Source organism: Scyliorhinus canicula, chromosome 4 (assembly GCF_902713615.1).
Source record: "Scyliorhinus canicula chromosome 4, sScyCan1.1, whole genome shotgun sequence".
NCBI classification, from domain to species: domain Eukaryota; kingdom Metazoa; phylum Chordata; class Chondrichthyes; order Carcharhiniformes; family Scyliorhinidae; genus Scyliorhinus; species Scyliorhinus canicula.
Window position 1 is genome coordinate 80,667,862 of NC_052149.1, and position 25,883 is coordinate 80,693,744.

The window sequence follows — 25,883 nt, forward strand, 5'->3', positions numbered from 1 at the left end:
GACTCTGACTCAGATATGTTCTTAGCTTTATTGAATTACAGAGTTACTCCTCTCTCAACTGGTTTATCTCCTGCTCAGTTGTTAATGAACAGAACGTTGCGTGCAGCTCTTCCATGTTTACAACTAGCTGATCTTCGGCAAGCCACAAATAAAATGCAGCATCAAAAGCATCTTCAAGAGAAATACTACAATGAACATGCAAAGTCATTGGAACCACTTAATTCAGATGATCCGGTGAGAATTCAGATTCCCCCTGGAGGATGGTCTGGTCTAGCTAAGGTCATACGCCAAGCTCGTATATTGTTAAAGCGACTGATGGTTCTGCTCTTAGAAGAAATCGACGTGCTCTTCTGAAAATCAAATCTTCTCGAATGTTATTTCCATGTCTTCAGTTTGATGATAATTTATTACATACTACAACATCATCTGATAAGCACAGGTGACTTCCAGAAACCGTTGGACAAATCTAGCACTCAATTGACTGGATTGAGGAGATCACCCAGAATCAGAAAGTAACCTGACAGACTGAATTTGTAAAGAAACACAAATGAACTGTTTAACAAACTTTGACTCACTTGTTAACTTTTGGCATACACATCAATGTATCATGTAATAATGTTACTTATATTTTCCTGTTTAAGGGGGATTTCATTTTTCATGTAATGATATGTATAATCTAAGGAGAGTAAAGGGTTAACAAGATGATGGTCATTTATATCAATACTAGATGGCATCACTGAATAGTCTTATAAAAGGCTGCGTCTCTAAGCATTCTGTGAGAAGCTGGTGGAGAGGTTGTCAGAGAAGAAGGATAATGTGAGGTTGAGTTAGAGTGTAGGTTGTATTAGAGAGAGGTAATTAATTACTGTAACATAGATTCAATACTATTATTTTGTTAGCTGTTACTCAGTAGAGTGTGCAAACCATTTTAAGTGGTGTAAAATAAACTAACTTTGGTTTAAGCATATAGCTTTATGTTCTTTGTAAACACTACAACTTTGGCTATATTGGAGAACAATACAAGGAACATAACATATGTGTGTGCTGATGGTTGAGAGAGGGGATCACTCAACCTTTGCTGTCTTAGATTAATCCTGTAGTTCTCATATAATAACCCACTCATACTAGTCATCTTGCACTTGAGGCCTGCAGCAGGCTAGATGAGCCACCTGCCCTGAACTCCCTTTAAAATCCTTCCCAACTTTGGAATACAGACAGTTATAAAATGTTACCTATCTTATCTATCCCAGCATCCATGGAGCAAGTGAGGGCTCTATCGAAACTATTCCTCCTATAATGTTCTTCACCCCATTTATCGGAAGTCCTTGGTTTCCATTTGGCAATCATTTACACTGACAGTGCTGAAATTAGTAGCAGGATACAAGGGGAGTTCTGATTACAGCCTGCATTTAATGGTTTAGCAAGTTAGTCCGTTCAGGAGCTGAAGATACTACCCAACAAAAATGAGCATGTAATACTAATTAAGAACCGATGGAGTCAACAGCAGGCTTCATACACACTCTCAAGCATTGAGGATTCTACATCTTAAAAATATCAGACCATAAGAAATTGCAGCAGGAGTAGGCCACTCGGCCCATCCAGCCTGCTCCACCATTCAATAAAATCAGTTCCACTTTCCTTCCTACCTCCTATAAACTTTGACTCCCTTAATTATAGATCAAAAATCTGTCTTCCTCAGCCTTGAATATATGCAACGATCCAGCCCCCATTGCTCTGTAATATAGAGATTAACAATCCTCTTGAGAGGGAAAATCCTCATCTCCACCTTGAATGAGATGGTGCCTCTTAGTTCTAGATCTTCTGTCGAATAGAGCTTGTAAAATTAATTCCAATTGTACCAACACAATGATTTTTTTCAGAATTGTTGCAATTCTGAGACAAGTACACAACACTAAGAATACCAACCAATTCATATGAAGTACTCTTTTATACAGAATTGAAAACTTCATCCTGTAGGGTAGTAATGAGGGATGGGTTTTTAAATCATTGAGGAAAGAGTGATTTCCGTTCAAGTATGGGATAGTGGCAGTGTTAGCTGGAGTTTCTAGGCTGTAACCAGGAGCAAGTAGGTTAAAGGGTTAAACTTGGGGAAAAGAAAATGTCGTCTTGACTTGTTCTCAAATCAACTTTGTCAAATCAAAGCTTTGACAAAGGGTCATTTGGACTTGAAACGTTAGCTCTTTCCTCTCCTTACTGATGCTGTCAGGCCTGCTGAGATTTTCCAGCATTTTCTCTTTCGCTCTTAAGTTCTCTTGTTTTACTGTTGCAGATGGCCAACATTATTACTGTAAACTAACTTTATTAATAAAAAACATGAACACACATTTGCAAGACATCTGAAGCCTTGTTACAATCTCCCTTTAACTGTGCTATCTGACCTTCAACTCCCAGATCAGGTGACCTCATGAAGTACAGATTGTACTGTATTTTATCTAATACTGGAGTCCACTACCATAATCACCCTATTATCATGACACAATTGGCACACAGTGTGGGTGAACTTACAAACATTGAATTGAAATGTTAATTCGGAAACCTTGAAATGGGAGAAGATTTTAGAGGAGTGCCACTTCTGGGCTATTCGCTTCTTCAGAATGACACTGCAGAGGCCTGCAAGCAAATTGCCATGTAAGCTTCAGGTAGAGTTTGCCTCAGTGGGTGAAATGTTATCCACATAAACCCAAAAGTATAAATATTACTCCCGAGGACCAACTTTAACTAAACATGGTCAATGGTGTAGTCTCCAGTGACCTCCCCTGTCCAGTCGCTTTACCTCCCTGTAAAAGATTTTAAAATGGGTATTACTCACCACCTATATGTCCTCAGATACCTATCAGTGCTGTCTGTTAATTATCCAGAGCAGTTCTGAGTATGGTGCTGTTCGCTGAAACCCACTCTTGGAATTGTTGTAACTCTGGATACAGTTCCAGAGTCAAAGCACAGTTCATTTTCTGTCCACCTCGCTTCCAAAATTCAAACATATTCCCAAGGTCCTGAGCTCCCGGTCCTCCAAAACACTCCACAAACTCGCGGAGTGAAACCTGTCACAAAGAAAAATAAATGGGAAAGTGTCATTCAGATTATTGCGGCAACTGTATAAAATATCTCGAGGATCAGAGTGGGGTGTTCTTTCACAAGTTATTGTTTGTGATAGATTTGGTTTGGAATATGTAACCGCTGCAGAGGGTCTGTGTAGGGTTACGAGCAGGAAGAGTTGTCTGTGCGCTTTCTTTCCAGCTGCATGTTACACAGTATTCCGAGGATTGAAGAAGAACAGGTGATGAGCTAATTAAAGAGATTATCCTGGTGATACCAAGTCTAGGCTTCAAAAGGATGAAGGAAATCTGGAAGGAAATGAGATGTTTAACAACATTGAGCCCTTGAAGTGATGTGATGAGTTTTGTTTTAAACAGAGGGTGCAGAGGAATAACTCGAGCTCAGAAAGATTAAGGGAGGATATTTTCAAAGCACAATGACCACTGTATAAATAATAAGAAAAAAAGACGAGAATAGGGACCTTAACAAGAAAACATTGAGGGAAGAATCACACATCAGACAATAAATTTTTCTTATTCAGTGTAGGAGTACAAAACAGATGCTAGAAGTATTTTCCAGATATGGGAACAGTGATCAAGCCTTGGAGAGAATGGCAATATCTGCTTTATGCAGACATTTTACAATTGCACTCTCAATCTTTTGCCCAGAGCTGCAAGGACAGCTTTCTCGGGTCAGGGAGTTTGTTCTACGTACAGACTTTAGAAAGTCCCACTTGGTGCCCGTGGCTCACAAAAAAGCATTTTAGAAGCTTTTTTTTTGTGCTTGTTCAGTGCCTCACTCTTGGAGAAAGGAGTCTTTCTTCAACCCCTATCATCAGCAGCATTTTCAGAAACGGTTAAACTGTGCAGAATTAAACTCTGGGTCAACCCCAGAGGTGCATCCCTGCTGCACCCTGTGTGATGTTTCCAGTTTCCCCACCAGTCCTCCTTGTGATCTGAATGATGCTCCTTATTTAGGGGCTTCTCTTTGCCAAAGATTTACATCCATAATAGATTGGTTGTAAAAATCCAAAGTGAAATGCATTTAGACATTGTGGAGGACACATTCATCCATGTTGTCTACCTTTCTTTTTTTAAATAAATTTAGAGTACCCAATTATTTTTTCCAATTAAGGGGCAATTTAGTGTGGCCAATCCACCTATCCTGCACATCTTTGGGTTGTGGGGGTGAAACCCACGCAGACACGGGGAGAATGTGCAAACTCCACACGGACAGTGACCCAGGGCCGGGATTCGAACCCGGGTCCTCAGCGCCGTAGGCAGCAATGCTAACCACTGCGCCACCGTGCTGCCCGTTGTCTACCTTTCTAACCTAAGTCCCTGAAGTGAAAAGACAGTGGCCAGGATTCTCCCTTGCCCGGCGGGGCGGGGGGCCCCGACGGGACAGAGTGGCGTGAACCACTATGGCGTCGGGCCTCCCCAAAGGTTCAGAATTCTCCGCACCTTTAGGGGCTAGGCCCGCGCCGGAGTGGTTTCCGCTCCACCGGCCGGCGAGAACGGCCTTTGGCGCCCCACCAGACGGGACGAAAGGCCTTCACCGGCCGGCGAAAGTCCGCGCATGTGCCAGAGCGTGAGCGGGTGCTGACGTCATACCGGCGCATGCGCAGGGGAGGGGGTCTCTTCCGCCCCCGCCATGGTGAAGGCCGTGGCGGGGGTGGAAGAATAAGAGTGCCCCCACGGCACAGGCCCGCCCGCCGATCGGTGGGCCCCGATTGCGGGCCAGGCCACCGTGGGGGCACCCCCCCGGGGTCAGATCGCCATGCGCCCCCCCCAGGACCCTGGAGCCCGCCCGCGCCGCCAATCCTGCCGGTATCAGAGGTGGTTTAAACCACGCTGGCGGGAAAGGCCTGTCAGCGGCAGGACTTCGGCCCATCGCGGGCCAGAGAATCGCCGTGAGTGGCCCGCCGAACGGCGCGAATCCCATGCCCGCCGAATCTCAGGGGGCTGAGAATTCTGGACACGGCAGGGGCGGGATTGACGCGGGCCCTGGGCGATTCTCCGACACCCTGGGGGGTCGGATTGGGCGGAATTCTGACCTCCCCCGGGAGGTCGGAGAATCGCCCGGGGCCGGCGTAAATCCCGCCCCCGCCGTTTCCCGAATTCTCCACCCCCCGAGATTTGGCGGGGGCGGGAATCATGCCGCGCCGGTCGGCGGGCCACTCACAGCGATTCTCCGGCCCGCGATGGGCTGAAGTCCCGCCGCTGACAGACCTTTCCCGCCGGCGGGATTGGCGGCGCAGGTGGGCTCCGGGGTCTTGGGGTGGGGGGGGCGCGGGGCGGTCTGACCCTGGGGGGTGCCCCCACTGTGGCCTGGACCGCGGTCCGGATCGTGGGCCAGGCCACCGTGGGGGCACCCCCCCGGCGTCAGATCGCCCCGCTCTCCCCCGCCCCCAGGACCCCGGAGCCCGCCCGTGCCATGGGGCACTCTTTTTCTTCCGCCCCCACGGCGACCTTCACCATGGCGGGGGCGGAAGAGACCCGCTCCCCTGCGCATGTGCCGGTATGACGTCAGCAGCCGCTGACGCTCCGGCGCATGCGCGGACTTCCGCCGGCTGGCGAAGGCCTTTCGGCCCCGGCTGGCGGGGCGCCAAAGGCCGTTCACGCCGACCGGCGGAGTGGAAACCACTCCGGCGTGATCCTAGCCCCTAAAGGTGCAGAGAATACCGCACTTTGGGGTAGGCCCGACACCGGAGTGGTTCACGCCACTCCGTCCCGCCGGGACCCCCCACCCCACCGGGTAGGGGAGAAATCCGGCCTGTGTGCTCAACAGCAACTGTTTTGTTTTCACCCACACAACGCTTGTGTGAATGATCTAATTTAATAGCAGTGCTTTCTTAAGATAGTCATACCCGGGAATCTTTAAACTGTTTGGGATACAGTTGATTTGTGAGGATTTGAGCATATTCCCGGATCCTTAGACTGCCTGCTGATAGAAAGCAGCTCTTTCCTATCCAGCGCCGTGGGTTTTTAAACAAGGTTGTTACAATCGGACCGATCTGTTTGATACTTATTCCGTCCATGGCCGCTTCTCCCATTGGAATGGCTGAAAAAAACAACACAAAAGTTCTAAAAAGTAAACCAACAGCATCTGGAATTGTTCCATCCGCTAAAAATATTGAACACTCATTATACAGTTCATGAAACTTTTATACACTTTACATGGAGCCCGTTTAGACTTTAACAATTCCTTTTCTTTAATCATGTGCCAAGAAAAGGAAGGAACAGTGTGTATTTATATGCCATATTTCACATCATAAAACATGCCAAAGCACTTCACAGTCAAGAAATTATTTTTGAAGCATAATCACTGTTGGTATGTAGGCAAACACAGCAGTCAATTTGCTCATGGCAAGAACCCACAATCTACAAAGGACCAGTTAATCTTGTTTTGTTAGTTGAGGGATAAATGTTGGCCAGGACACTGGCAGAACTTCACCCTTCTTCATCAGATCCTGTACCTCCTGAAGAGCGGTCTAATTCTAAAGTGTCATCCAAAAGATGGCACTGCCAATAATGCAAAACTACCTTGGTGCTACACTTAATGGTCACCTTCAGATTGTTGAATGAAGTTCTGGAGGGGAACTTGTCCTCTCTATCTTTTGTCATTTTGATCAACAGTATGTGTCAGAGCTGCCGTCCAACTGAATCACAGGATTGTTAAAGCACAGGAGGAGGCCATTCAGTCTACCATGTCTGCACACAGTTCTCCAAATGAGCAATTCACCTGGTGCCATTCTCCTGACTTCGCCCTGGAATCCTGCACATTCTTTCTTTTTAATAACAGTCTAATTCCTTATTGAATGCTTCAAATGCATCTACATCCACCACACTCTCAGGCTGTGTACTCTTGACTATAACCGCAAATTGCATGAAAAGGGTTTTCCTCATCACTCTTGCTTCTTTTAGCAACTACTTAAAATCTGCGCCCTCTCATTCTCGATCCTTTCATTCCTTATCTGCTCTGTCCAAATCCCTCATAATTTTGAACATCTCTACAAATCTCCTCTCAGCGTTCTCGTCTCCCAAGGAAAACAGTCCTAACTCCTCCAATCTATTTTCAGAACTGAAGTTCCTCATCCCTCGAACCATTCTCATGAATCTTTTCAAAGTGGGACCACAGTGTGATGATAGATAGACTATCATCTGTATATAATATGAGTAGATCATCATCATCTGTATTTGTATTATAAATTATATGTTTTACTGTTGTAGTTCTAGTACCCAACCAGCAGGTGGTGTGAGTATGCAGCCATGTGCTCCAGAAGAAGGTGTTAGTAAGAAGTTGATAGCAGTCGCATATTAGATTTGCTCTATTGTAACTTAGTGTAAGTTAACGTTAGACCATTATTTCCAACTGTATTAATCTTAGACATTACAGTAATCCTTTAGAGTAGTGTTAGTAATAAATAGTTGAGTTGTAAAACAAAGTCTAATGTTATTTTTTAACACTACCACATCAAGATTCAACATCAGCATAATCAAAGAACATTACACACAGGATATGCAAATGTGAGGCTAGTGACTCCTCTCTGCCTTCACCCTTTCCAATGGGAAATGCAAGAATTCTTAGTATAGCTGATGTGTGAGCAATTGTCTAAGCACAATGCTACGTCCAGCCATTCAGTGGGGCTTCAACTCACTGAGCCACTGTTATTAATAATCTTTGGGGGATACATTGTGGATTCTTTGGAACATTCCCCCTTCAGATGATAGGATGTAGAAGGTATATTTGTAATTCACCAAAACTGAAATGCTAACCTTACCGATCTTGTAAGTATTATTTCCAGCTGGGCTTGGTTTGAATGTTGTCAGAAAACTTTCAAAGTAAAATGGAACTATAATTTCAGTCTTGGGCAAAGAAATTTCATTCATATAATCGTTAATGCAGGCCTTTGCATCCATGTGCCTCGCTGGGAGGCTATATTTCCTGTGAACATGATGAGCTCCACTAAGCACAACTTGTTTGATATTGTGCTGTTTACATAAGTCTGCTATTTTGTAACCCTGCTGAATTTCAGTCTGTAAAAGATGCAAAGGTTTTTGATCAGAAAAGGCAACTGTTTCTAAGTGATAAAGCCTCATGCAATCTTCATATTTCTTTCAATGACTGGGTGTTTCATTCCATCAACTGCATTGGGCCAGCAGTTATACTCCTAATACAGCCTGGGTAGATGTGGCTGCTGAACAGCTGCTGGTAGACATGATGGTAACCTCATTGCATTCATAGACTTTCACGATACTTGGCTACAGTAAACTGTCCACTATTTTCTAAGCCATTGAACACACTCTATTCAGACTGAATTGGATGGCAAATGTTTCTCTAGTCACTAATTGGCCAATTTTTAAAAATTCAGTGCCGGGTGACTGCATCCGACATAGTGCAGGAGCCCCACCTGACTTCACATTAGGATCCCAACCCAAAACACAACTCCTCCCCAGGGGCTAGCGGCAGTTCTGTTCTCTGCACTGTGAGTTGGTGATGTATGCCTCAATCAACTTTTGCCAAACAGCTCCCCCATTGATTTGATTTTGATTTGATTTATTGTCCCATGTACCGAAGTACAGTGAAAAATATTTTTCTGCGGCCGAGGAAAGTACACAGTACGTACATAGTAGACAAAAAGAATAATCAACAGAGTACATTGATAAATGGTACATTGACAAACAGTGATTGGTTACAGTGCGGAACAAGGGGCCAAACAAAGCAAGTACATGAGCAAGAGCAGCATAGGGCGTTGTGAATAGTGTTCTTACAGGGAATAGATCAGTCCGAGAGGGAGTCATTGAGGAGTCTTGTAGCTGTGGGGAAGAAGCTGTTCCTATGTCTGGATGTGCGGGTCTTCAGACTTCTGTACCTTCTGCCTGATGTAAGGGTCTGAAAGAAGGCAATGCCTGGGTGGGAGGGGTCTCTGATAATGCTGTCTGCCTTCCTGAGCCAGCAGGAGGTGTATACAGAATCAATGTGTGGGTGGCAAGCTTGTGTGATGCGTTGGGCTGAGTTCACCACACTCTGCAGTTTCTTGCAATCTTGGACTGAGCAGTTACCATACCAAGCTGTGATGCAGCCGGATAGGATGCTCTCTATTGCACATCTGTAGAAGTTTGTGAGAGTCGATGCAGACAGGCCAAATTTCTTTAGCCAAATTTCATTACCAGTTGAAGTACTAATCCATTATTTCCTTTTGCGGTGCGGTAACAATGTTGGGGCTGTACTACAGACCTCCCAACAGCGAGCGTGAGTTAGAGGTACAAATATGTAAACAGATTATGGAAAGATGTAGGAGCAACAGGGTGGTGGTGATAGGAGATTTTAATTTTCCCAACATTGACTGGGATACACTTAGTGTCAGAGGTCTAGATGGAGCAGAATTTGTAAGGAGCATCCAGGAGGGTTTTCTAGAGCTGTATGTAAATAGTACAACTCGGGAAGGGGCCATACTGGACCTGATGTTGGGGAATGAGCCCGGCCAGGTGGTTGAAGTTTCAGTCAGGGATTACTTTGGGAATAGCGATCACAATTCCGTAAGTTTTAGAATACTCATGGACAAAGACGAGAGTGGTCCTAAAGGAAGAGTGCAAAATTGGGGGAAGGCCAACTATACCAAAATTCAGCAGGAGCTGGAGAATGTGGATTGGGAGCAGCTGTTTGAAGGTAAATCCACATTTGATATGTGGGAGGCTTTTAAAGAGAGGTTGATTAGAGTGCTGGACAGACATGTCCCTGTGAAAATGAGGGATAGAAATGGCATGATTAGGGAACCATGGATGACAGGTGAAATTGTGAGACTAGCTAAGAGGAAAAAGGAAGCATACATAAGTTCTAGGCGACTAAAGACAGACGAAGCTTTGGAAGGATAGTGGGAATGTAGGACCAATCTGAAAGGGGTCATGAAATATCTTTAGCAAACAGGGTTAAGGAAAATCCCAAAGCCTTTCATTCATATATAAGGAGCAAGAGGGTAACTAGAGAAAGGGTTGGCCCACTCAAGGACAAAGGAGGAAAGTTATGCGTGGAGTCAGAGAAAATGGGTGAGATTCTTAACAAGTACTTTGCATCAGTATTCACCGAGGAGAGGGATATGATGGATGCTGAGGTTAGGGATAGATGTTTGATTACTCTAGGTGAAGTCAGCATAAGGAGGGAGGATTGTTGGGTATTCTAAAAGGCATTAAGGTGGACAAGTCCCCAGGTCCGGATGGGATCTATCCCAGGTTACTGAGGGAAGTGAGAGAGGAAATAGCTGGGGCCTTAACAGATATTTTTGCAGCATCCTTGAACACGGGTGAGGTCCCGGAGGACTGGCAAATTGCTAATGTTGTCACCTTGTTTAAGAAAGGAAGCAGGGATAATCCAGGTAATTATAGACCGGTGAGCCTGACATCAGTGGTAGGGAAGCTGCTGGAGAAGATACTGAGGGATAGGATCTATTCCCATTTGGAAGAAAATGGGGTTTACAGTCATAGGCAACATGGTTTTGTGCAGGGAAGGTCATGTCTTACCAATTTAATAGAATTCTTTGAGGAAGTGACAAAGTTGATTGATGAGGGAAGGGCTGTAGATGTCATATACATGGACTTCAGTAAGGCATTCGACAAGGTTCCCCATGGTAGGCTGATGGAGAAGGTGAAGTCTCATGTGGTCCAGGGTGTACTAGCTAGATGGATAAGCAACTGGCTGGACAACAGGAGATAGAGAGTAGTAGTGGAAGGGAGTTTCTCAAAATGGAGAACTGTAACCAGTGGTGTTCCACAGGGATCCGTGCTCGGACCACTGTTGTTTGTGATATACATAAATGATATGGAGGAAGGTATAGGTGGTCTGATTAGCAAGTTTGCAGATGACACTAAGATTGGGGCCTCACGGTAGCATGGTGGTTAGCATCAATGCTTCACAGCTCCAGTGGTCCCAGGTTCGATTCCCGGCTGGGTCACTGTCTGTGTGGAGTCTGCACGTCCTCCCCGTTTGTGCGTGGGTTTCCTCCGGGTGCTCCGGTTTCCTCCCACAGTCCAAAGATGTGCGGGTTAGGTGGATTGGCCATGATAAATTGCCCGTAGTGTAAGGTTAATGGGGGGATTGTTGGGTTACCGGGTATACGGGTTACGTGGGTTTAAGTAGGGTGATCATTGCTCGGCACAACATCGAGGGCCGAAGGGCCTGTTCTGTGCTGTACTATGTTCTATGTTCTATTGGTGGAGTAGCAGATAGTGAAGGGGACTGTCAGAGAATGCAGCAGAATATAGATAGATTGAAGAGTTGGGAGGACAAATGGCAGATGGAGTTCAATCCGGGCAAATGCGAGGTGATGTATTTTGGAAGATCCAATTCAAGAGCGAACTACACGGTTAATGAAAAAGCCCTGGGGAAAATTGATGTACAGAGAGATCTGGGTGTTCAGGCCCATTGTACCCTGAAGATGGCTGTGCAGGTCGATAGAGTGGTCAAAAAGGCATACGGCATGCTTTCCTTCATCGGACGGGGTATTGAGTACAAGAGTTGGCAGGTCATGTTACAGTTGTACAGGACTTTGGTTCGGCCACATTTGGAATACTGCGTACAGTTCTGCTCGCCACATTACCAAAAGGATGTGGATGCTTTGGAGAAGGTGCAGAGGAGGTTCACCAGGATGTTGCCTGATATGGAGGGCACTAGCTATGAAGAGAGGTTGAGTAGATTAGGATTACTTTCATTAGAAAGACGGAGGTTGAGGGAGGACCTCACTGAGGTCCACAAAATCATGAGAGGTATAGACAGGGTGGATAGCAAGAAGCTTTTCCCCAAGAGTGGGGGACTCAATTACTAGGGGTCACGAGTTCAAGGTGAGAGGGGAAAAGTTTAAGGGAGATATGCGTGGAAGGTTCTTTACACAGAGGGTGGTGGGTGCCTGGAACACATTGCCGGCGGAGGTGGTAGAGGCGGGCACGATAGCATCATTTAAGATGTATCTAGGCAGATACATGAATGGGCAGGAAGCAGAGGGATACAGATCCTTAGAAAATAGGTGACAGTTTTAGATAGAGGATCTGGATCGCACAGGCTTGTAGGGCCGAAGGGCCTGTTCCTGTGCTGTAATTTTTCTTTGTTCTTTTTCAATACGTTTACTTAATGGGCAGGATTCTCTATTCAAGAGACACAGTGCTCCTACTAGTGGAGAATTGGGACTGTGACCCGCTGGTACCAAGAGTGTCGCGGAGGTGGAATTCTCAGACGTTTGCTAAACAAATGAATGCACAGCAACATACCGGTTTCCCAGCACTTCCTGGGGTCGGACCGCCATTTCAAATGGCCGCTCCAATCCCAGCATTCAGATACAGACCCCCCACAGTGCAAATATTGACCTCACTGCTGACAAGGGGAGCACCCCCAATGCCTCATCAAGGAGAGGCATCCTCTCTTTCCTGTCCCCCCCCCCCCCCCCCGCCACTACAGGAATAATGGGTCACCCCCCCTCCTCACCCCCACACCACGCATGCATTAGAGTGACCCACAATTGTTAGAATCCATTATTATGAAGGTAATAGCAGGACATTTAGAAAGTCAAAACGCACTCCATCAGAGTCAGCATGGTTTTATGAAGAGTAAATTGTGTTTGATTAATTGCTCGAGTTCTTCGAAGATGTAACAAATCAAATAGATAATGGACATTCTGTAGATGTAGTATATCTGGACTTCCAGGAGACATTTGAAAAGGTGCCACATAACAGGTTAACACACACAGAGCCGGCCCAAGGTACCGGCAACTCGGGCAGTCGCCCGGGGCGCCATGTGCTAGGGGGCGCCAGAGACTCGGGTCCCGCACATGCGCAGTTGGGCCGGTGCCAACCCTTCTGCCCCCCCCCCTCCGACCCCCCCCGACTCCCCTCCTCCGTCCGCCGCCCCTCCGTCCGCCGCCCCCCCCGTCGCCCCCCCCCCCTCCGTCCCCCTCCGTCCGCCCCGTCCGCCCCCGGCCCCCCCTCAGCCCCGCCCTCCCCTCGGCCTCGGCCCCCCCTCGCCCCCCCTCGGCCCCGCCCCCCCTCGGCCCTGCCCCCGGCCCAAAGGGCGCCGAAGTTCAGCTTGCCCGGGGCGCCAGCAACCCTAGGGCCGGCGCTGAACACACAAGGTAAGATCACACAGAATTCGGGGTAATTTATCGACTTGGATAGAAGACTGGCTAACCAAGAGAAGGCACAGAATAGAAATGAGTCTTTTTCTGGTTGGCAAGATGTAACTAGTGGGGTGTCACAGGGTTCAGTTAATGACTTGGATGCAGGAATAGAGGTATCGGAGCCAAATTTGTGGATAACACTAAAATAGGTGGGGTAGTAAGTTGCCATGAGGAAATAAAAAAATTACAAATGGATATAGATAGGTTAGGTGAGTGGGCCAAAATTTGGCAGATGGAGTTGAATGTGGATAAGTGCGAGGTTATCATCTTTGGTCGGAAAAATGGAACAGCAACTTATTATCTAAAAGGAGGGAAACTTCAGAGTGCTTCAGTGCAGAGCGATCCGGATGTCCTCGTGCATGAATCTCAGAAAACTAGTATGCCGGTACAGCAGGCAATAAAGAAGGCAAATGGAATTTTGGCCTACTGTAGACCCTGGGATTCTCCACCCAATTGGGATTCCAGATCTTAGTAGTGGGGGACGGATAATCCCGCCCAATAGCTTCAGTAAATAGCCTCAGTAAACACCATCTAAAACAAAAGCGTCTCCTACATTTAGAGTTTGATTGTAAATTGTGATGTTACTAACCCTCAGAGGATCGTTGTGGTTGAAATCTGTGTGAGTGATGACAAAACACTTGTGTGCCCCACACAAAGCCGAGCCGATACTCGCAGGGTTGTTATAGTCTGCCAGGAAGCTGTGTGCCCCACTTGTCTGTAACTGCTGAGTGCTCAGAGAGGTTAACTCTTGCACTACAGCACGCACTGTGAAATGACCATCCTGGAGCAAGGCTGTGGCCACTGCATTCCCTTGACACTGGTCAGCACCAAAAACAGTCACAGTCTCGGACATTTTCTGGAAAGAAAGGAAAATTGAGGATTAACCGGGAAGATTGGGAATCAAGTTCTTCCTCATAATTGATAAGAAAAAATAGAAAAGCTCTTCTGAAATTACATAAAATTTGTTCACTGAAACTAGGTAAATGTAAAGTTACCATAGTCTGCTTTGAGGGGGAGAGCTGACTGGTGGTGATTTTACCCGAGGGTCACCACACCTCAGGAGAAAGGTTGAGAAAGCAGGCCTTCCTGAATAACCTCAGCCACTACGGGAATTGAACCCACACAGCTGGCCTTGCTCTGCATCACAAACCAGTTGTCTAGCCAACCGAGCTAAACCGACCCACAAGACCCTACCCTTATGATGGACTTCCTCCCCATCAGCATATTAGTCAGGTGATGACAAATTGAGTTCATGCCAGTTATAATGAGCAAGAAAGCTACTAGTTGAGGTTTGGTTGCTTTAGATGTAAGCAAGCTTTTTCACTTGTTGGTGACAGAACTGAAGGACATGGGGTACAATTAACAAATCTGATTACGACTGAAGATCAGGAGAAAAGGCTCTTTCATCAGAGCAAACAGTAATATCCAGTCAAATCTCAGACGCTCAATCTTGTCAGGAACTGAATAAATCTTTGGGATTAGAGCTGAGAGGAATAGAAGTCTGAGATGCACTCCCATGGTACATGCATTGTGGGTTGAGGATTGTAAATCAGCAATGAAAAATGAAGATTGCAGTATAGTTTGGTGTCTCGGTTTTTAATTGTATTTAAGAATTAGCATTAATTTCAAATGGATGAACAGCACAGATGATGCTATCTGCATTAAAACTAATAGTTAAATCGTCTGTCTTCCATGTTTCTATGTATTAAACCAAAATGTAAAGTACTTAAACAGAGGATAAGACAACAGTGGTCAGGAAGCAGAGATTGAGATCGGGGACTACAGTGTAACCAGGGCGGAGAGATTGAGACCAGCGACTAGTGTAACCAGGGAGGAGAGATTGAGACCAGGGTCTACAATGTAACCAGGGAGGAGAGATTGAGACCAGGGTCTACAATGTAACCAGGGAGACGGGATTGAAACCAGGGACTACAGTGTAACCAGGGAGGAATGATTTAGATCAGGGACTACAGTGTAACCAGGGAGGAATGATTGAGATCAGGGACTACAGTGTAACCAGGGAGGAATGATTTAGATCAGGGACTACAGTGTAACCAGGGAGGAATGATTGAGATCTGGGACAGCCGTGTAACTAGGGAGGAATGATTGAGATCAGGGACTACAGTGTAACCAGGGAGGAGTGCTTGAGATCAGGGACTACAGTGTAACCAGGGAGGAATGATTGAGATCGGGGACTACAGTGTAACCAGGGAGGAGTGATTTAAATCAGGGTCTACAATGTAACCAGGGAGGAGTGATTGAGACCAGGGACATCAGTGTAACCAGGAAGGAGAGATTGAGACCAGGGACTACAGTGTAACCAGGGAGGAGTCATTGAGACCAGGGACTACAGTGTAACCGGGAAGGAGAGATTGAGACCAGGGACTACAGTGTAATATGGAAAGAGAGATTGAGACCAGGGTCTCCAATGTAACCAGGGAGATGGGATTGAAACCAGGGACTACAGTGTAACCAGGAAGGAGGGATTGAGACCAGGGTCTACAGTGAAACCGGGGAGGAGAAATTGAAACCAGCGACTACAGTGTAACGATGGAGGAGGGATTGAGACCAGGGACTATAGTGTAACCAGGGCGGAGGGATTGAGACCAGTGGCTGCGATGTAACTGGGAATGAGAGATTGAGACCAGGGTCTACAGTGGAATAAGGAAGGAGAGATTGAAACCATGGTCGATAGTGTAACCAGGAAGTAGAGATTGAGACAAGTGACTACAGTTAACCAGGAAGGAGAGATTGGGACCAGGGTCAACACTAACCAGGGAGGAGAGATTGAGACCAGAGACTACAGTGTAACCAGGAAGTAGAGATTGAGACCAGTGACTACAGTTAACCAGGAAGGAGAGTTTGGGGCCAGGGTCTACACTAACCAGGGAGGAGAGATTGAGACCAGAGACTACAGTGTAACCAGGGAGGAATGATTGAGATCAGGGACTACAGTTTAACCAGGGAGGAGTCATTGAGACCAGGTACAACAGTGTCACCAGGGAGGAATGATTGAGACCATGGACTACAGTTTAACCAGGGAGGAGAGATTGAAACCTGGGACTGCAGTGTAACCAGGGACGAGTGATTGAGACCAGGGACTACAGTGTAACCAGGGACGAGTGATTGAGACCAGGGACTACAGTGTAACCAGGAAGGAGAGATTGAGACCAGGGACTACAGTTTAACCAGGGAGGAATGATTGAGACCAGGGACTATAGTGTAACCAGGGAGGAGGGACCGCAACCAGAGACTACAGTGTATCCAGGGAGTAGTGATTGACACAAGGGACTACAGTGAAACCAGGGAAGAGTCGTTGAGACCAGGGTCCAAATTGTAGCCAAGGAGGTGAAATTGAGATCAGGAACTACAGTTTAACCATGGAGGAATGATTGAGATCAGGGACTACAGTGTAACCAGGGAGGAGAGATTGAGACAAGGGACCACAGTGTAACCAGGGAGGAGGGATCTTGGCCAGGGACTACAGTGTAACCAGGGAGGAGAGATTGAGACAAGGGACCACAGTGTAACGAGGGAGTGGAGATTGACACCAGGGACAACAGCGTAACCAGGGAGAAGAGATTGAGACCAGGGTCTACAGTGTAACCAGGGAGAAGAGATTGAGACCAGGGTCTACAGTGTAACCAGGGAGGAATGATTGAGATCGGGGACTACAGTGTAACCAGGGAGGAGGGATTGAGACCAGAAACTACAGTGTAACCAGGGAGGAGGGATTGTGACCAGGAACTACAGTGTAACCAGGAAGGAGAGATTGAGACCAGGGTCTACAGTGTAACCTGGGAGGAGGGATTGAGACCAGGGACTACAGTGTAACCTGGGAGGAGGGATTGAGACCAGCGACTACAGTGTAACCAGGGAGGAGGGATTGAGACCAGGGACTACAGTGTAACCAGGGAGGAGGGATTGAGACCAGGGACTATAACGTTACCAGGGAGGAGAGATTGCGACCAGGGATTACAGTGTAACCAGTGAGTTCTGATTGACACAAGGGGTACAATGTAACCAGGGAGAGGCGATTGAAACCAGGGTCTACAGTGTAACCAGGAAGGAAATGAAAATGAAATGAAAATTGCTTATTGTCACGAGTAGGCTTCAAATGAAGTTACTATGAAAAGCCCCAGTCGCCACATTCCGGCGCCTGTTCGGGGAGGCTGATACGGGAATTGAACCGTGCTGCTGGCCTGCTTGGTGTGATTTCAAAGCCAGCAAAGATTGAGGCCAGGGACTACAGTGTAACCAGGGAGAAAGGATCTAGACCAGGGCCTACAGTGTATCGAGTGAGTTCTGATTGACACAAGGGGCTACAGTGTACCAAGGGAGGAGAGATTGAGACCAGGGACTACAGTGTACCAAGGGAGGAGAGATTGAGACCAGGGACTACAGTGTAACCAGGGAGGAGGGACCGCGACCAGGGACTACAGTGTGACCAGAGAGAAGAGATTGATACCAGGATCTACACTGTAATCAGTGAAGAGAGATTGAGACCAGTGACTGCAGTGTAACCAGGGAGCAGGAATCCAGACCAGGGACTACAGTGTAACCAGGGAGGAGGAATCCAGACCAGGGACTACAGTGTGACCAGAGAGGAGTGTTTGACACCTGGGACTACAGTGTAACCAGGGAGGAGGGATTGAGACCAGCGACTACAGTGTAACCAGACAGGAGAGATTGAGACCAGGGTCTACAGTGTAACCAGGGAGGAGGGACCTCGACCAGAGACTACAGTGTATCCAGGGAGTAGTGATTGACACAAGGGACTACAGTGAAACCAGGGTAGAGTGTTTGAGACCAGGGTCCAGAGTGTGGCCAAGGAGGAGAGATTGAGAGCAGTGACTACAGTGTAACCAGGGAGGGGAGATTAAGACCAGGGTCTACAATGAAATCACAGAGGACAGATTGAGACCAGGGTCGACAGTGGTCAGAGTGGACGGATTGAGACCAGGGAATACATGCAATTGTTCCCAGAGAGTAGAGATTGAGACCAGGGTCTACAGTGCAACCAGCGAGAAGATATTGAGACCAGGGACTACACTGTAACCGGGAAGGAGAGATTAAGATCAGTGACTACAGTGTAATATTGAAAAAGAGACTTAGACCAGGGTCTACAATGTAACCGGGGAGACGGGATTGAAACCAGGGACTACAGTGTAACCAGGGACAAGGGATAGAGACCAGGGACAGCCGTGTAACCAGGGAGGAGAGATTGAGACCAGGGACTACAGTGTAACCAGGGAGGAGAGATTGAGACCAGGGACTACAGTGTAATCAGGGAGGAGGGACCGCGACCAGAGACTACAATGTATCCAGGGAGTAGTGATTGACACAAGGGACTACAGTGTAACCAGGGACGAGGGATTGAGACCAGGGACTGCCGTGTAACTAGGGAGGAGAGATTGAGACCAGGGACTACAGTGTAACCAGGGAGGAGAGATTGAGACAAGAGACCACAGTGTAACCACGGAGGTGGGACCTCAGCCAGGGACTACAATGTATTCAGGGAGGAGAGATTGAGACAAGGGACCACAGTGTAATGAGGAAGTGGAGATTGAGACCAGGGACTACAGTGTAACCAGGGAGGAGGGACCGCGACCAGAGACTACAGTGTATCCAGGGAGTAGTGATTGACACAAGGGACTACAGTGAAACCAGGGAAGAGTGGTTAAGACAAGGGACCACAGTGTAACCAGGGAGTAGGGATCTCAGCCAGGGACTACAGTGTAACCAGGGAGGAGAGATTGACACAAGGGACCACAGTGTAACCAGGGGAGGAGGGATCTCGGCCAGGGACTACAGTGTAACCAGGGAGGAGAGATTGAGACAAGGGACCACAGTGTAACGAGGGAGTGGAGATTGAGACCAGGGTCTACAGTGTGACCAGGGAAGAGGGATTGAGACCAGGAACTACAGTGTAACCAGGGAGGAGGGATTGAGACCAGGGACTATAATGTTACCAGGGAGGAGAGATTGAGACCAGGGTCTACAGTGTAACCAGGAAGGAGAGATTGAGACCAGGGTCTACAGTGTAACCAGGGAGGAGGGATTGAGACCAGGGACTACAGTGTAACCAGGAAGGAGAGATTGAGACCAGCGACTACAGTGTAACCAGGGAGGAGGGATTGAGACCAGGGTCTACAGTGTAACCAGGAAGGAGAGATTGAGACCAGGGTCTACAGTGTAACCAGGGAGGAGGGATTGAGACCAGAGACTACAGTGTAACCAGACAGGAGGGATTGAGACCAGGGTCTACAGTGTAACCAGGAAGGAGAGATTGAGACCAGGGTCTACAGTGTAACCAGGGAGGAGGGACCTCGACCAGAGACTACAGTGTATCCAGGGAGTAGTGATTGACACAAGGGACTACAGTGTAACCAGGGTAGAGTGTTTGAGACCAGGGTCCAGAGTGTGGCCAAGGAGGAGAGATTGAGAGCAGTGACTACAGTGTAACCAGGGAGGGGAGATTAAGACCAGGGTCTACAATGAAATCACAGAGGACAGATTGAGACCAGGGTCGACAGTGGTCAGAGTGGACGGATTGAGACCAGGGAATACATGCAATTGTTCCCAGAGAGTAGAGATTGAGACCAGGGTCTACAGTGCAACCAGCGAGAAGATATTGAGACCAGGGACTACACTGTAACCGGGAAGGAGAGATTAAGATCAGTGACTACAGTGTAATATTGAAAAAGAGACTTAGACCAGGGTCTACAATGTAACCGGGGAGACGGGATTGAAACCAGGGACTACAGTGTAACCAGGGACAAGGGATAGAGACCAGGGACAGCCGTGTAACCAGGGAGGAGAGATTGAGACCAGGGACAGCCGTGTAACCAGTGAGGAGAGATTGAGACAAGGGACCACAGTGTAACGAGGGAGTGGAGATTGAGACCAGGGACTACAGTGTAACCAGGGAGGAGAGATTGAGACCAGGGACTACAGTGTAACCAGGGAGGAGAGATTGAGACCAGGGACTACAGTGTAATCAGGGAGGAGGGACCGCGACCAGAGACTACAGTGTATCCAGGGAGTAGTGATTGACACAAGGGACTACAGTGTAACCAGGGACGAGGGATTGAGACCAGGGACAGCCGTGTAACCAGGGAGGAGAGATTGAGACCAGGGACTACAGTGTAACCAGGGAGGAGAGATTGAGACAAGAGACCACAGTGTAACCACGGAGGTGGGACCTCAGCCAGGGACTACAATGTATTCAGGAAGGAGAGATTGAGACAAGGGACCACAGTGTAATGAGGAAGTGGAGATTGAGACCAGGGACTACAGTGTAACCAGGGAGGAGGGACCGCGACCAGAGACTACAGTGTATCCAGGGAGTAGTGATTGACACAAGGGACTACAGTGAAATCAGGGAAGAGTGGTTGAGACAAGGGACCACAGTGTAACCAGGGAGTAGGGATCTCAGCCAGGGACTACAGTGTAACCAGGGAGGAGAGATTGACACAAGGGACCACAGTGTAACCAGGGGAGGAGGGATCTCGGCCAGGGACTACAGTGTAACCAGGGAGGAGAGATTGAGACAAGGGACCACAGTGTAACCAGGGGAGGAGGGATCTCGGCCAGGGACTACAGTGTAACCAGGGAGGAGAGATTGAGACAAGGGACCACAGTGTAACGAGGGAGTGGAGATTGACACCAGAGACAACAGTGTAACCAGGGAGAAGAGATTGAGACCAGGGTCTACAGTGTGACCAGGGAAGAGGGATTGAGACCAGGAACTACAGTGTAACCAGGGAGGAATGATTGAGACCAGGGACTACAGTGTAACCAGGGAGGAGGGATTGAGACCAGGGTCTACAGTGTAACCAGGGAGGAGGGATTGAGACCAGGGACTACAGTGTAACCAGGAAGGAGAGATTGAGACCAGCGACTACAGTGTAACCAGGAAGGAGAGATTGAGACCAGGGTCTACAGTGTAACCAGGGAGGAGGGATTGAGACCAGGGACTACAGTGTAACCAGGGAGGAGGGATTGAGACCAGGGACTATAACGTTACCAGGGAGGAGAGATTGCGACCAAGGATTACAGTGTAACCAGTGAGTTCTGATTGACACAAGGGGTACAATGTAACCAGGGAGAGGAGATTGAAACCAGGGTCTACAGTGTAACCAGGAAGGAAATGAAAATGAAATGAAAATTGCTTATTGTCACGAGTAGGCTTCAAATGAAGTTACTATGAAAAGCCCCTAGTCGCCACATTCCGGCGCCTGTTCGGGGAGGCTGATACGGGAATCGAACCGTGCTGCTGGCCTGCTTGGTGTGATTTCAAAGCCAGCAAAGATTGAGGCCAGGGACTACAGTGTAACCAGGGAGGAGGAATCCAGACCAGGGACTACAGTGTGACCAGAGAGGAGTGTTTGACACCTGGGACTACAGTGTAACCAGGAAGGAGAGATTGAGACCAGCGACTACAGTGTAACCGGGAAGGAGAGATTGAGACCAGCGACTACAGTGTAACCAGGAAGGAGAGATTGAGACCATGGACTACAGTGTAACCAGAGAGGAAAGATTGATACCAGGATCTACACTGTAATCAGTGAAGAGAGATTGAAACCAGTGACTGAAGTGTAACCAGGGAGCAGGAATCCAGACCAGGGACTACAGTGTAACCAGGGAGGGGAGATTGAGACCAGAGACTACAGTGTAACCAGACAGGAGGGATTGAGACCAGGGTCTACAGTGTAACCAGGGAGGAGGGACCTCGACCAGAGACTACAGTGTATCCAGGGAGTAGTGATTGACACAAGGGACTACAGTGAAACCAGGGTAGAGTGTTTGAGACCAGGGTCCAGAGTGTGGCCAAGGAGGAGAGATTGAGAGCAGTGACTACAGTGTAACCAGGGAGGGGAGATTAAGACCAGGGTCTACAATGAAATCACAGAGGACAGATTGAGACCAGGGTCGACAGTGGTCAGAGTGGACGGATTGAGACCAGGGAATACATGCAATTGTTCCCAGAGAGTAGAGATTGAGACCAGGGTCTACAGTGCAACCAGCGAGAAGATATTGAGACCAGGGACTACACTGTAACCGGGAAGGAGAGATTAAGATCAGTGACTACAGTGTAATATTGAAAAAGAGACTTAGACCAGGGTCTACAATGTAACCGGGGAGACGGGATTGAAACCAGGGACTACAGTGTAACCAGGGACAAGGGATAGAGACCAGGGACAGCCGTGTAACCAGGGAGGAGGGATTGAGACCAGGGACTACAGTGTAACCAGGGAGGAGGGATTGAGACCAGGGACTACAGTGTAACCTGGGAGGAGGGATTGAGACCAGGGACTACAGTGTAACCAGGGAGGAGGGATTGAGACCAGGGACTATAACGTTACCAGGGAGGAGATATTGCGACCAGGGATTACAGTGTAACCAGTGAGTTCTGATTGACACAAGGGGTACAATGTAACCAGGGAGAGGCGATTGAAACCAGGGTCTACAGTGTAACCAGGAAGGAAATGAAAATGAAATGAAAATTGCTTATTGTCACGAGTAGGCTTCAAATGAAGTTACTATGAAAAGCCCCAGTCGCCACATTCCGGCGCCTGTTCGGGGAGGCTGATACGGGAATTGAACCGTGCTGCTGGCCTGCTTGGTGTGATTTCAAAGCCAGCAAAGATTGAGGCCAGGGACTACAGTGTAACCAGGGAGAAAGGATCTAGACCAGGGCCTACAGTGTATCGAGTGAGTTCTGATTGACACAAGGGGCTACAGTGTACCAAGGGAGGAGAGATTGAGACCAGGGACTACAGTGTAACCAGGGAGGAGGGACCGCGACCAGGGACTACAGTGTGACCAGAGAGAAGAGATTGATACCAGGATCTACACTGTAATCAGTGAAGAGAGATTGAGACCAGTGACTGCAGTGTAACCAGGGAGCAGGAATCCAGACCAGGGACTACAGTGTAACCAGGGAGGAGGAATCCAGACCAGGGACTACAGTGTGACCAGAGAGGAGTGTTTGACACCTGGGACTACAGTGTAACCAGGGAGGGGAGATTGAGACCAGCGACTACAGTGTAACCAGACAGGAGGGATTGAGACCAGGGTCTACAGTGTAACCAGGGAGGAGGGACCTCGACCAGAGACTACAGTGTATCCAGGGAGTAGTGATTGACACAAGGGACTACAGTGAAACCAGGGTAGAGTGTTTGAGACCAGGGTCCAGAGTGTAGCCAAGGAGGAGAGATTGAGAGCAGTGACTACAGTGTAACCAGGGAGGGGAGATTAAGACCAGGGTCTACAATGAAATCACAGAGGACAGATTGAGACCAGGGTCGACAGTGGTCAGAGTGGACGGATTGAGACCAGGGAATACATGCAATTGTTCCCAGAGAGTAGAGATTGAGACCAGGGTCTACAGTGCAACCAGCGAGAAGATATTGAGACCAGGGACTACACTGTAACCGGGAAGGAGAGATTAAGATCAGTGACTACAGTGTAATATTGAAAAAGAGACTTAGACCAGGGTCTACAATGTAACCGGGGAGACGGGATTGAAACCAGGGACTACAGTGTAACCAGGGACAAGGGATAGAGACCAGGGACAGCCGTGTAACCAGGGACAAGGGATAGAGACCAGGGACTACAGTGTAACCAGGGAGGAGAGATTGAGACAAGAGACCACAGTGTAACCACGGAGGTGGGACCTCAGCCAGGGACTACAATGTATTCAGGGAGGAGAGATTGAGACAAGGGACCACAGTGTAACGAGGGAGTGGAGATTGACACTAGGGACTACAGTGTAACCAGGGAGGAGAGATTGAGACCAGGGACTACAGTGTAACGAGGGAGGAGAGATTGAGACCAGCGACTACAGTGTAACCAGGGTGGAGAGATTGAGACAAGAGACCACAGTGTAACCACGGAGGTGGGACCTCAGCCAGGGACTACAATGTATTCAGGGAGGAGAGATTGAGACAAGGGACCACAGTGTAACGAGGAAGTGGAGATTGAGACGAGGGACTACAGTGTAACCAGGGAGGAGAGATTGAGACCAGGGACTACAGTGTAACCAGGGAGGAGAGATTGAGACCAGGGACTACAGTGTAACCAGGGAGGAGGGACCGCGACCAGAGACTACAGTGTATCCAGGGAGTAGTGATTGACACCAGGGACTACAGTGTAACCAGGGAGGAGGGACCGCGACCAGAGACTACAGTGTATCCAGGGAGTAGTGATTGACATAAGGGACTACAGTGAAACCAGGGTAGAGTGTTTGAGACCAGGGTCCAGAGTGTAGCTAAAGAGGAGAGATTGAGACCAGGGATTACAGTGAAACCAGGGAGGAGTGATTGAGACCAGGGACTACAGTGAAATCAGGGACGAGAGATTGAGACCAGAGTCTGCAGTGAAGCCAGGGCTAACTGAGAACACCACACTGCCTGCATTCTCAGCACACTCCTCCATAATGGTGGGCGATATAATCTAGGTAGGAGAAATGTCTGAAGCGTTCCTACCTTCACCGATTCAGATGGATTGCCAGCACCTCTTGGCAGGACGAGGTCGTCAACCCTGAAGGGGGCTAATTCCATCAACATACACCCATTCTTAACCAGTGACGACTTCACTGGCTTGGTCACGTTCATCAGATGAAAGATGTCGATGTACCCAAAGAGCTGCTGTATGGTGACATGGCCTCATAGTCATGGCCTCCTGAGCATCCATATCTCGACTACAAGGGCAGCTTTTAGCGAGATATGAAGACAGCAGACATTGACACTGTCACCCTGGAGACAGTCACTGATAGCCCATGTTCTCTAGCTGGAGGCTGACTGTCCGGAAGGATATAGGAAGAGTGAGGAGAAACGGAAAGCACGGAAAGAGGCTGAGAAGGAGGTCCAGAGAGAACAGGGGCAGTCTATTGTGTCACCTGCTGCAACTGTGGCAGAGACTGCCTTGTCAGACAAGAGCTCCCGAGCCACACCAGGCAGAGTTAAGCAACACAGCGCAAACTACCACCTCGTGAGATGGAGGCTGCCAAAGATTATTGAGGGATAAAGTAGAGAATAATACAAACAAAAATGTAATTCTTAACTGTTGTGGAAAAGAACAATATCCTGTCTTCCACAATAGCTGCTACCAGAGTGGCAATGAAGTGGAACACCTTCATTCAATTGAATCATTCAGCTGGTAATAAACATAATTCATAATACAGTGAAGTAAAATCCACCAAATTACTCACCAAGTTTTAATGGGGTTTTAAAAAATTTCTTTATTGGAAAAGATAGCTATTCAGCAGTTAGTTGGTCTCCGTGAGGTGGATGGCTGAACTGTTTGTTGATCATTCCCTTGTTGCCAAAGAAACAGCAAGGCGGAGCAGTTTCAGCAAGACAGCAATTGGCCTCTAGACTGCCCACAGTGCCCAGAGCTGGATTCTTTATTACATTTAGTGAATTAATTCCAGTATTGGATGTACTGGATTTGTAAGTTTAAACAGAAAACTTAAAGAAAAAAAAATACAAAGGAGTTTGTTAATGGGATGGGGTTCGGTAAATAAAATACTTTTCTAATCCTTCTTAACAGCTTCAGTATAAGGATCGGATTTTTCAGTCTATTTACATTTCTACACGATTCCCAGCAAGTGAATCAAATGGCACTGTCACTGCATTAACTTCCTGTGAAACGGGTC

General features: G+C 47.8%; 1 protein-coding gene across 5 annotated transcripts in view; it reads right to left on the reverse strand.

Moving 5' to 3' along the window:
• Nucleotides 1-25,566, reverse strand: part of LOC119964714 (nmrA-like family domain-containing protein 1) — a 28,474-nt gene extending 2,908 nt beyond the window's left edge. The window contains exons 1-6 of one of the 5 annotated variants that reach the window (XM_038794603.1): nucleotides 25,437-25,566; nucleotides 13,809-14,075; nucleotides 7,841-8,096; nucleotides 5,927-6,120; nucleotides 2,831-3,062; nucleotides 15-525 (exon numbers count right to left, since the gene is read on the reverse strand). In XM_038794603.1, the coding sequence (XP_038650531.1) occupies nucleotides 2,868-3,062; nucleotides 5,927-6,120; nucleotides 7,841-8,096; nucleotides 13,809-14,072 (909 nt within the window). In that variant the 5' untranslated portion in view covers nucleotides 14,073-14,075; nucleotides 25,437-25,566 and the 3' untranslated portion in view covers nucleotides 15-525; nucleotides 2,831-2,867. Of the gene's footprint in view, nucleotides 1-14; nucleotides 526-2,830; nucleotides 3,063-5,926; nucleotides 6,121-7,840; nucleotides 8,097-13,808; nucleotides 14,076-24,711; nucleotides 25,021-25,436 lie in introns of those variants that run through there. The other 4 variants (XM_038794600.1, XM_038794599.1, XM_038794598.1 and 1 more) reach the window with 4 other exon arrangements.
• Nucleotides 25,567-25,883: the final 317 nt, after the last annotated feature.